Source organism: Callospermophilus lateralis, chromosome 6 (genome assembly GCF_048772815.1).
Source record: "Callospermophilus lateralis isolate mCalLat2 chromosome 6, mCalLat2.hap1, whole genome shotgun sequence".
In the NCBI taxonomy this organism is placed as follows: domain Eukaryota; kingdom Metazoa; phylum Chordata; class Mammalia; order Rodentia; family Sciuridae; genus Callospermophilus; species Callospermophilus lateralis.
Window position 1 is genome coordinate 144,013,887 of NC_135310.1, and position 12,717 is coordinate 144,026,603.

Below are 12,717 nucleotides of genomic sequence, written 5' to 3' on the forward strand. Positions count from 1 at the left end.
GCAGAGAGCTTGGGAAACCAGACCACGTGGGAAACCAGCCGCTGCTCCTGCCTAGCAACATCAGGGGGCCGGTGTGGGCTGACCACACCCCACCATGGCCACTAGGGATAAAGAGCACTGTGGAGCTGAGCAGTTCTGGAAGCCCCCTGCAGACACCTCGTTAAGGGGCCAGAGCACTGAAGAGGAGCCACCTTGCCCCAAAGAGGTGGCGTTTGAGAATGGGCCGGTGTTCATACCCAGGGTCATCACAGTGCCCTCCGTATGGTCTCAATGTGGAGTCCTAGTGATGGCACGCCTTCTCTTCTTTAGGGGAAGATATCCGGGAGCTGTTCCTGGATGTGCTCCTCCTCACAAAAGGCGCGTCTGTTCTGAGTCTCTCCTATCCTATCTGCGAGGACGATCTACCCAAGTTTTCTTTCTGTGGAAGAAGGAAAGGAGGTAAGTCATTGCCCGACCCAAGGCTTACATCCGAGGTCAGAACCCCAGGACAGAGCCCACTGTCCACCCCCTCTCCCCCATCCTGGGACAAGTTGAGCCTCACTCATCAGCACCTTTTAGAAACAAATCACAAGAAAGGCCTCCTCACAGGGATGTCATGAGCCTCAAAAACGAAACGTTGTATAGAAGATGGTCTCCAAACGGGATTGTTCCTGTGAATAGTGGCACCTTAAGAAAAAGGCTAGAAGAAGAAGGGCCCAATAGCTTCCCCAAAATCCATGAAAATTCAATGCTGTTCCCAGGTTCGATGATTGGTGCAGTCCTGTTGATAGAGCAATAGACTTTAAAAGAGGAAAGACAGTGAAACTTACCACATCTCACTGCTTTCCACTGTGGGCAGTTGATTGACAGGGCCTTCAGGTAGCTAGACGGGAAGCAGAGAAGCCGAAGCCTTATTACATTAGCTCCTTTCCTTCAGTTCACTAATCTGCTACCCCTCCTCCATACACAGCCAAGAGCAAGCCTGTCCCCACCCCTCCTGTCCTTGTCCTCACGTGCCAGTCAAACCAAGCCTCCTTGTCTGTTGGGACAAGTGCATTCATGGTGACTGAGTGGCAGGCCACTCCCCTCGTGCTAGGTGCATGAGCCGCAAACCGCTTACCCTGTAGGCACAGCCCTGGGCGTGAGGCTGCATGTTGCAATCCCTGTGCTTGCTCCATGGCCCGCTCCTCGATTGGTCACTGCAAGGACAGTTGGCAAGAAATTGTATTGGTGGCTGCCTGTCATCTGCTTAGCTACTGCCTGACTATATACACATGGTAACTGCGCAATGAAATCAGACCTGCTTCCTGCTTGGTCTCCGGAGGTCTTGAGTAGTGACCCCACAGCCACACTCTCCTCTACCCTGTTCTGTGGACCTCCTCAATGGACGAAAGAGAGCCCATGCACTTGTTTTATTAAAATGTGGGTCAGCTCTACGGCTGACCTTCTCTAGGAGTTGTTCTCCACTGGCTAGTCCCCCTCCCAGGGACTCCTTCCTATTCTCATTGGACAACGGGGAGCATAACCCAAACCCACACTCCAGAGTCATCCTCCTGTCTATTTCCCCTCTCAAGGCAGCTAGGGTTGTAAAACAGCAAGAATCCTTGCAAAATGCCCAATGTTCTTTTTTTGGGAGGGGTACCAGGTATTGAACTCAGGAGCACTCAGTCACTGAGCCACATCCCAAGCCCTTCTTTTATTTTAGTTAGAGACAAGGTCTCACTGAGTTGCTTAGCACCCCGCTATTGCTGAGGCTGGCTTTGAACTGTCAATGCTCCCACCTCAGCCTCCCGAGCCACTGGGATTCCAGGCGTGTGTTACATGCCCAGACCCAATTTTCCTTTCTAAGTGAAAGATCTAGAAGCAATTGGAGTCCTCTTCCTAGGCCCAGGGATACAGATAAAAGATGTTTGTGCAAGAAAAGAAATCAGGGAACTTAGAGGAGGGTTGACCAGAAAGACGTCTATAGAACTTCACTGTGATTTGCAAATGACAGTTCCCACAGCTCTGTTCCTCAGACTCCTTTCTCCCATAAGTGTGTGGCAGACAACTCATTTGCAGCACCCGCCACATGGTACTGTACCCGTTTACCCCTGTCTGTCATCCCCAGCCAACTATGGACTTCCCAGGTGTGAGCAGTATCACCTTGGTTACCCACTACAGTTGCCCATTGGTACCTGTGGAGGACTGGCTCCAGGACACCTGGTAATTACCAAAGTCTGTGGATGCTCCAGTCCCTTAGACAAATGGGGTGGTGTTTGCATAGAACCTATGCACATCCTCCCATATGTTTTAAATAATCTCTGTAATATCTAATACAATGTAGATGCTATGTAAACTGTTGTTATACCGTATCGTTTAGGGAATAATGACCAAAAATTTTGTGCATGCTCAATACAGATGCATTTTCTTCCAATTTTTTCCATCTGTGGTCAGTTGAATGTTGGGATAAAAAATTCAGGGATATGGAACTCACAGACACAGAGGGTGGACTGTATCTCAAATGTGCCTGAAATGTGGGGATCATTAACTATAAATACGTGTGTGTGTACATGCATGCACACACACACACACACACACACACACACACTGAAGTGGTAGCATGCCAGTTATGCTGATCTGATCATTATGCATTACATGCACATCTGGAATGCCACACTATGCCCCATATATAAATAAATATATAAATATATATATATATATATATATATATATATATATATATATATATATATATAAATTACCATGTCAATTAAACACATATACCTTAAAAATAACGATAAAAGAGAACATAGACCTGATTGTATAGAATGTTCTGGAGGAATTCAAATCATATTGAGCTGATGATTAAATAATTCCCACCCAGGAAAGGCTAACCACTTAATAGGCTGTCACCTGTGGCCAACATCCATTGTCCTATCTCAAGCCTTTTGATTATATTTCCAGTTTTTTTACCAAATAAGGGAGCTTGAACCCAAATGTGGAGATGGGTCACCTGGAAGTCCTACCAACTTAACAAGAAAGTAGACACTAGATGTCTTTCCAGTCCCTAGATCAAGTCTCTCTCCACCCCTGACACAGCTGCCAGCTAGCTCTTCTAGACAAAGCTCTAGAAATGTCACCTCCTGCCCAAAGGACTTCAAGAGTACCTTTTCCTGTAGAATAAAGACTGTCATTTTATCAATATTTTTAAAATACATTTTTTTCATCACATGATGATCCTACATATTTATGGGGTATACTGTGGCATTTCAATACAAGTACTCAATGTCTCATGATCAAGTCTGAGTAACTGACAGATCTATCACCCTCAGGTATAAACTAATGCTGGAAACTTTCAAAATCCTCTCTACAATCTATTTTGAAATAATCAATTAAGTGTCAATCATAGTTCTCCTACTATGCTGTAGAGCATTAGGACCCATTCTCCTATCCAGTAGTATCCTGAGCCCACTAACTCTCCTCTCTTCTTTTCTTACCCCACATTCTTTTCTGGCTCTAATAACTATTACTCTATTCTCTACATCTTTGAGATCGACATTTTAGCTTCCATTCATAAGTGAGAATAGTAACTATATTTCTGTGCATTATCTCTCTTTACATAGTGTCATCTACTTTTACCTATATTGCTGAAAATGGTAGAATTCCGTGCCTTTTCATGGCTGAGTAATATGTCAATATGTGAATATATGTGTGTATGTGTGTGTGTGTGTATATGTGTGTGTGTATCACATTTTCTTTATCCATTCATCTGTTGATGGCCACCTAGGTTTATTCCAAAGCCTGAGTTATTTTGATGACAAAAGTACATCATAAATTTGACTATCCTCTTCTCTAGCTACATTTCCCTCCATTCCCCATATGCACAATTAACAACCACCTCAACAAAATATCAGCATTTTCTGACCACAGCCTGAACGTTAACACTTGCAATATCGTTTAGGTGGGTCCCCTTAGCCTGTAAAGCCTGCTTCCCACTTTTCTTCTTCTGTCCAGATCTAACCCAAGAAGCCTCCTTCAAACCCAGCCAAATGAATTACTCCCTCTCACTTCTCCCAGAGCATCATGTTCTATTTCGGCCACAGACTTTATCTCAGCTGGAAGTGTATTTGTGAGTGTGTCCCCCATTAACCTTTCTGCAGACAAGGCATAGAGAGTGGACAGAAAAGATTTAATAAATACATGGATTGTATTTGCATAGGGACACACGACTGCTTTGAAAACAGACCTTGCCGCCCACCTCAAAATGACCATCTCATGATGCGTATGCACAGCACGAAGACACAAAGCAAACAGTAAATTTGCCAGGCCCCTCAAGCTTAAGAAAACCTTGTTTTTTTATTCCTCTATTCATGCCCTTAATAGAATTAATAAAACAGGAGAAGTACTGTTCCCTCAAACGATTTGGGGTGTCTAATTTGGTGTACCAGCTCAGAAGCTCGTGTTTACCTCATTTGGATGCTGGGCAGCTCCGCAGCCATTTATTTGCTTTATTGCTATGGGGATGACACTGCATAGGCAGCTGAGGAGCTGGCATTTGGGGACTTGCCAGGAAATTTCAGATAGTGCAAAACAATCAGAAGAGCAATACACAAATGTTGCATGCACAAATAATTATGTAAATTACATAAGCCAGAGAAGCTAACATTTTAAATTCAGAGGCTTCTCGAGTTATTAAATTGTTTTAACCACCCACAAATCCACCACAGGAATGATTCTGTTCCAGAGAAGTGACTGACACTAAGACGAGAAGGGGAAATGACACCAGAGACACAGGGAGAACTGAAGCCAGTCCAAACCCAAGCACAGGCTGCTGTGACATATCATGTATGAAACGGTCCCAGGGACCTGCAGGTTCTTCCTAGCAGAATGGTGAGAAAACTCAGTGTCCACTGTGGGCGGCACACTCCGGCGTCCACTGCGGTTGAGTGATTGGTATCATTGCCACCACATTTCTATGCCTTCCTCTGCAAACTGCATCCCACTGGCTGTCCTCCAAGGCAGATGAAAACTACAAAATTGGTCAGGCTTAGTGAGACTGCAAGTGTAAAATAATGTCTCCTTTTCCTCTGGGCTTCCCTTTGCTAGCTCTAAAGCAGGAAATATATTGGATCCAAAGACCAAATGATGCTCTTCTTCTAATGGGGTGATTGACAACTGGGGGGAAACAACCTATATGTCCAATAATAGGGGATTCATTAAGTAGGTCATTGTTTAGCCAAATCAAGGAGCCCACAATATGCTGTGATTTTAAATGATGCCATAGGGATTATTGAATAACATGAAAATATAAGAATATTATTAAGTAACAAAGAAGCAGAATATCTCTGTTGGATCCTGGTTTTTATTTAAATGTGTGCAATCATAAACACCAAAAGAACTCCGGATGTAAACATTTAGGAGAGAAGAGTAGTTCTTTCTAAATGGTAGAACTGAAGGCCTGTTTTTTACCTATTTTAGAAATCTTTGCTTTTATGATGAATTTGCAAGGTTATACTTTCAAATATTAGTTTATCATTGCAGAAAAGAATAGAGACAAATTCTCTTTCCCCCATAAAGTAAATCCAAGAGTTTTTAAAAGGGAATCGTAACCTATTTTATATTCAATGATATGTGCAGTTGAATACATGTACCTCATTTTATCGTACTTCACAGATACTGCATTTTTTACAAATTGGTGGATTCTGGCAACCTTGCATGGAGCAGGTCTATAGACACAGATGTGCCCACTCTGTATCTGTGTCTCACACTTTCTTGGCCACAAAGGTTTTTTGTTTGTTTGGTTTGGTTTTTGTTGTTGTTGTTTTTGTGGTGCTAGGGAGTGAACCCAGGGCCTTATGCATGCAAGGTAAGCACTCTACCAACTGAGCTATATCCCCAGCCCCACAAAATACTTTTTAATTAAGGTATTCACATTGTGTTTTTAGACATAACACTCTTGCACACTTGATAGACTGCAGTACAACATAAACATAACTTTAATATGCACCCGCCAGGAAGCAAAAAGAGTCATGTGTCACTTTATTGTGATATTTGCTTTATTGCTGTGGTCTGGAAGCCCAACATGCGGAAGGTAAATGCATAGAAAGTTCTGCATCAAAGACTAGAATAGAATGTCAGGGCAATCATGAAGTATCCACTCTGTACTCTTTCCCTACAATCCCCTTATCCAGGCACTGGGCTCATTGAGAAGGTGACAGAACAGGCAACATTATATCTTCTACTCTGGGAGCACTTTCTGAGGCCATCTTTCCTTTTATAGCATTGAATCATATGGATCCGTTCCACTTCACCTCCGTGTTGTACAACTATATCTATAAGCTTGGCCTCAATTTTAAGGCTAAAGTGAGATTAATTGAAAGTTTTTAATGACCACACCAAATTAGTAAACCTAAAGAAGGAAGTTATAGTAAATTCTCCTGATACTTAAGAACAGTCTAGCTGTAACTAGCTTAGGTCTGGTCCATAGCCACCAACTAGTTGTAGGGAATTTATTAAATAGGTCATTATTTAGCTAAACCAAGGGGCACACAATAAGCCATGCTTTTAAATGATATCATAGGAGATTATTGAATTACATGAAAATATAAGAATATTATTAGGTGACAACCAAGCATGTTCTAACAAACAGAACACTCCAGGGCCCTCACTACACTGGATCTCAATTGCATATTAGTTGGACCCATGCTATTCTCTGCAGGGACCACAAGCTATATGTGGCTCCTGACCCTCTGAAATATAACCACTCTGAATTGAAACATATCGTCAGTGTAACTACAACTCAGTTTTAAAGATGTAACATGAAAAGAAAAATGTAAAATGTCTTGATCATTGTTACATTGGTTATACATCTGCATTGATCCATTTCTGTTGCTATAACAAAACACCTGATATTCGGTAATTTTTTTTTAAGAATAGGAGCTTATTTGACTTGTGGTTCTGAAGGTTGGGAAATCTAGGAGGTTGGCACAAGCATCCACTCAGCATCTGGGGAGGGCCTTATAACATGGCACAGGGCGTCCCATGACAGAGCATGTGTGCTAGCTCAAGTCTCTCTTTTATGATAAAGGTACAAATTTCATCACTAGAGCCACATATCTGTGATCTCATCTAATCCTAATTATTTCCCAAAAGACTCACTTCCAAATACCATTAAGATATGACTTTGCAGTTTCAATAAATACTTGAAACATGGTAGACATATTCAAAACAGCTATGTTGAAATAATATTCTGGATATATTGAGTGGGCTAGATTTTTGTCACTGGGGCCAAAATGCCTGAGAAAATCAACTTACAATAAGGAAGGTTGGTTTTGGCTCCCAGTTTCAGAGGTTGATGTCCATGGTCTGTTGGCTCCATTGTTTGGGGGCCTGTGGGAGGCCCATTATGGTGGGAACATATGGGGAAACAAGGCTGCTCTCCCCATGGTAGCCAGGAAGTAAAAAGAAAGGAGAGGAGGCCAGAGTTCCAATGTCTCTTCCAAGGGCACACCCCCAATGACCTAACTTCCTCCCTCAAGGCCCCACCCCCAAGGTTCCACCATCTCCCCACAGGGCCATCAGCTGGGAATCATGCCTTTAATATACGGGCCTTTGGGAGACAGTGAATATTCAAACCATGAAATTGAGTGAAATAAAATATATCAACCTATTATTTATCAATAATAAAACACATTATTAACATATTATTAAAATTGCTTTCAGCTTTTAAAATGTGGTTACTTTAAAATATCAAATTATATATGTGACTTACTATATTTCTAATGGACAGTGTTTGCATTGTAAACTCCCTTTAAAATTTTGACGATCCCAACACCCAGACCAATTACACCCAAATCTCCAGGGTTGGATCCAAGCTAGTTAGGTCCAGTGTGTCCAGGCAAGGTTGATGAGCAATATCAGCCTTATCTAAGAAATGATCATAAAAATAAAATGTTGGTCCCCACCCAGACTTACTGAACAGTCACTCTGAGACCGGGGATTAGCAATCTGTCTTTTACAAACACTCCAGTCCACAGCTCAGCAAACTTGTTATTGGATAGAGAAAGTCAGTCAGATTTTCATCACGGTGACCAAAAACACCTGACCAGAACAACTTAAAGGAGGAAAAAACAAGGTATTTTGAGGTCCTAGTTTCAGAGGTTCAGTTGATGGTTGGACATTCCACCATGCTGGGTCCAAGGTGAGGCAGAACATCATGGTGGACGGGCGTGGCAGAGGAAAGCCAGTCACCTCCTGGCAGTTGGGAAGCACAGAGAGATGGGATAAAGCCAGGGAGACAAGATGTAACCTCCAAGGGCACAGTCCCAGGGACCCACCTCCTCGAGCCATGCCCCGTCTGCCTATAATGACCACCCAGCACGGTGGTCCTTTCAAGTTATTAATCCATCAAGTGGATTAATCCACTGATGAGTTTACAGGTCTGATAGTCTTATCATTTCACCTCTGAAGCAGTCCTCCATTGACACAGGAGCTTTGGGGGACACCTCTTATCCAAACCATAAGAAGATGAGAGTAAATATTTCAAGCTTCGCAGATCATATGGTCTCTGTGGCAGCTGCTCGACTCTGTACCTGCAGGTTGAAAGTCACCACAGACAAGATGAAAATGGATGGGCACAACTATCCAAAAAGACTAAGACGGTGGCGCTGCAATTGAAATATCAGGTGTTTCTCATACAATTAAATACTAGTTTTCTTTTGATTTTTTTTAACCATTTCAAAGTGCAAAGTAAAAATCCTTCTCAGCGTAGGGCTACTCGCAAACAGGTATGGGACAGGGTCTGGCCTACAGTCTGGAGCTTGCCAATCCCTTCAAACTCTGAGAACCACTACCATAAGGTGGGTCAGGATTCCAGACTTACCGTCAAACTCACTGGCCCTCTGGTGCTTATGATGGTACATATTTGACCCAAGGTTCAGCATAGATTGAGATCCAAGTTACTTAGGAAGATGTAACCCCTTCGCTTTTCATTCTTGACCAGTGCCCACAAATTAGATTCGATGCAAAGGAGACCTAACAGGAAGATAGTGAGAATGGTGGTCAGCAGGGAGAAGGAGCAGAGAGAGTGAGCCTGTCCTTTCCGCCCACAGCTGCCATCCACAGCCTGGGAACAGAAGCCCTTCTTTCTGGAAGGGCGTTTAACTTCAGGAACCTCCGCTCTTCAATGGGAGTAAACAGAATTCTTTCTTGAGCAAATGAAAACTAAATAAGAAAAGGTATGCGCGTGCCTGGTCCCCTGGAGGTCATGGCAACCAGTCTCTCTGGGCTTCCCCCCCATCTCAAGGACCTTCAGGTAGGGGATCAAATCATTTGAGGGACTCACAGGGCTGCTCAGAGTGGTTCTCCCACAGGAACAAGCTGGGTGTAGGGATTCTGGCTCGTGGAGAAGCCAGGGAGGCAGACAGCTTATCGCCTCTCACTCTGGTCGGCATCCCAGGATTTCCTGACCAGTGACTGTTCCTGCTCTGCTCCGTGCCTTGGGTTAAGGTCAGCAGCCTCTGAAGTTCTCGTTTTCTGCTGGGGACTTGACTTCCTCCCAGAATAAACACCCACGACAGTGTGACCCCATCCACAGAGGCCCACAACCACAACCCCACAAGACTCCCCCACCACGGTCTCTCCAAGGGAATTCCCCCAAAGTCTAGGTCCGCCATGACTACCCCACACCACAAGAGACCCCCACAGCCCTGTCCAGCCTGAAACTGAGTCACGGTCACGCCAGCCTCTTTCAGTGTTGGATTTATTAAGAGGTAAACCCACCTTGATGTCTGTTCTCAGTGGAGCTCCTTCTGTTCAACAAGTCTCTCAGAATGTCCCACCTCAGGACGATGAAAGCGAAGCAAGAAGTTAAGCAGAGGAAAAAAAAAAAAAAATCAAGTGTAGGATTCATTGTTGACCCTGAAACTAAAATGTTCACCTGTGACAGGCTCCACCTAAATTCTAAAAAAATGGCAAGAAATTATTCAAAATAAGTTGGTGGCTTGTGTTTTACTTGTCTAAAATATATTATGTAAGGCCAGGAACAAGATTCTCAGCTGGAAATGAACCTTCAGGTCTAAATGAAGGGCCAGATTGAGGCTGTAAAGTAAACAGAATGAACATGTGATTCTCAGTCATGCTGGTGAGACACGTCTACTGTTAAACCTGGTTCTGGCCAAACCTCTATGGATTATGACTAGGGCAGGACAACTTGGGTGAGGTGCTGTTGGTTTCACAGCACCATGTATGTAATCAACTTCCAAAAATAATTCACGTATCATTTTATGGCTGGACTTGTGGATATCAATTGTATCCAACTGCAATAGTTTGGATGTTGACTGTCCCGCAAAGCCACATTTATTACAGGCTTAGTCTTCAGGTTGATGCCATTGAACTTTTAGAAAGTAGGGTCATATAGGAGGTCCTTAGTTCATTGAAATTAGCCCTTAAGGGAGATTATGGGACCTTAGTCCCTTCCTCTCTCTCTCTGTTTCTCTTTTGCTATGTGGTCAGGAGGTGAAATGGTTTTCTCTACCACACCCTTCTGCCATGATGTGTTACCAAAACAATGAGTCAATGGATCGTGAACATGATCCTCCAAAACTATCAGCCAAAATAAACCTTTTCTCTTTATAAGCTGATTATCTCAGTTATTTGTTATAGTGATGCAAAACTGACTAACACACCAACCTATTGCCAAAACCAACTGAAAATAGAAGTCTTGGCAGAGCAAATTAAATAAATTCCTTGTGTGTGCATGTGGGTATACACTGAGCACAGGTGATCACAAACTAGGTATCTGTAGTTCAAGGATTCTTTTTTTGGAAATGTTAACACCTATAATTGGCATGGTGCAGTACAGTGAAATGCAGGCACAACTTAATGATGTCAGAATTCAGAGAGAGGCAGAAGTCAGTGATGCCCAGAGGAACTGCTGTCTCATACAGAAACAAATTGTATGAGCCAAATCTATTACAAAATATACACAACAAATATAGGCATTCCTCACCTTATATACTATGTAAGCAACAGGGGAAAATTGAGTTTGGACTTGACTTTAAATGCATTAATTTTAAAAGCTTGTAACTTAAAAAAAAATACTACAGTGACACCTCTTGCAAATGGAAGAATTCTTCAGTCTAGGAATTAATTGCTCCCTGGTTTATCTTTTGTGTAAATCTGAACTTTCCCACTTTAAGTGTTTTTCCAAAGTGGAGACTACGTCATAATTAAATTAATTTCAATATACAGCAGAGGAGAGCCCCTGGGAGCTATCTTTAAATTCTGGCATGATATTGCCCTTAAGGCAAATATTATCCCCTGATAGCCACTAAGGGATTTGACTCCAATAGGAACTGATTTAACAGTTCAATTAGTGACAGTTGTAACTACAGGGGCCACTCGTGTTGGCTTCCTGTCCTCCCTTTCTGTTAGCCAGGGTCTGCCCTTCTGGTCCAGATTTTTACTGCATCCCTGTACCTGATGATCCCCTGAGGGTCACTAATTGCAGAGCCTTCTCCATCTCATTGCCTGTAACTATTCAAAACTCAGTCTTAACAGTTCTTTTCTATCTAGATGACAACTCAGATTTCAACAGCTGGATTTCTGGGCTCTCTCTATTTCTGTGTCAATGGGTTCCTTTCCACAGGTCTATGAAGTGGATGGAACTTGGAAAAAGGGATGGAAATGCAATCTGTTGGTTGCCTTGATTTGGAAAATTTCCCATAAATACTTTCTGCAAAATGCCTTATATCCTGCACTACTATCGTAGAGGACAGGGTACAGCAACCTTCCAGGCAGGTGCTACCTTGAAAAGCACTGATTTATGCTGATGTCCTGACAACCCCCTTAAGGCATGCCCAGAGATATGGCACCACTACCCTACTTTGGGCCTCATTATTCAGTTGTTTAATGCTCACTACACACACATTAGCAAATGCAAGCCCTGGGAATTCAGCTATTGATTTCTGCCATACCAGAAGGGGATTAAGAGGCTTTATCTGAATCCTCGATTTTAAATACATCACCTCTTTCTATCTATTTGCTCATCTGTGATGTCTGGGCCATATTTTGGACCACCTGCTTCTGTAAACTCCTTTGCCACCTGCCTCTGCCCTGGTGGTCCCTTTCCTTTATTCTTGGTTTTTCCCAATCCCACCTCTGGGTTCTGTCATTCAGCAGCAACTGCACATAACCCAAATGACAAGGTATCTTGGTTCCTCCTCCCTTGAATGAACCTATGGCTCCCCGGAAGGAGTGGAGGTTCTCTGACATGTGGGACATCATTCCATCTCTCCTGTCATCATCATCCGCACTCTCATTTTATGGTTGCAAGGGGAATGTCACCAAAACCAATAGAATGGAAGGAATTTCTGCCCCCTGTCTCATCACACTTCAGTGTTGTCATTGGGTGGTAGGATCTTTAGTCCAAACCCCGTGATTCTCAAAACTGAGCACACATCAGCGTCACTGGGAAGATGTGCTCCACCGCACATTACTGGACCATGCCCAGAGTTTCCAACTCAGTACATCTGGACAGAAGCCGGAGAATCTGCATGTCTTCCAAGTCTCCAGGTGAAGTTGATGATGCAGGTCTGAGACCTCACTTTGAGAAACACCAGCCTAGTGGATAACACAAGAAGACAGAAGAAAGCTGGACCCAAACTGACAGTTAGCCACTTATATGACTTGAGGCAAATTACTTAACGGCTATGTGCCTCAGTGTCCTTGTTGTACAAAAATGAAAATATCTGCAAC

General features: G+C 43.2%; 1 protein-coding gene across 1 annotated transcript in view; it reads left to right on the forward strand.

Annotated features, from left to right (window-relative positions):
- Ly86 (lymphocyte antigen 86) overlaps nt 1-12,717 on the forward strand; it is a 60,936-nt gene that overhangs the window by 25,664 nt on the left and 22,555 nt on the right. The window contains exon 3 of the mRNA XM_076857890.1: nt 310-438. Within this exon, the coding sequence (XP_076714005.1) occupies nt 310-438 (129 nt within the window). The remainder of the gene's footprint in view (nt 1-309; nt 439-12,717) is intronic.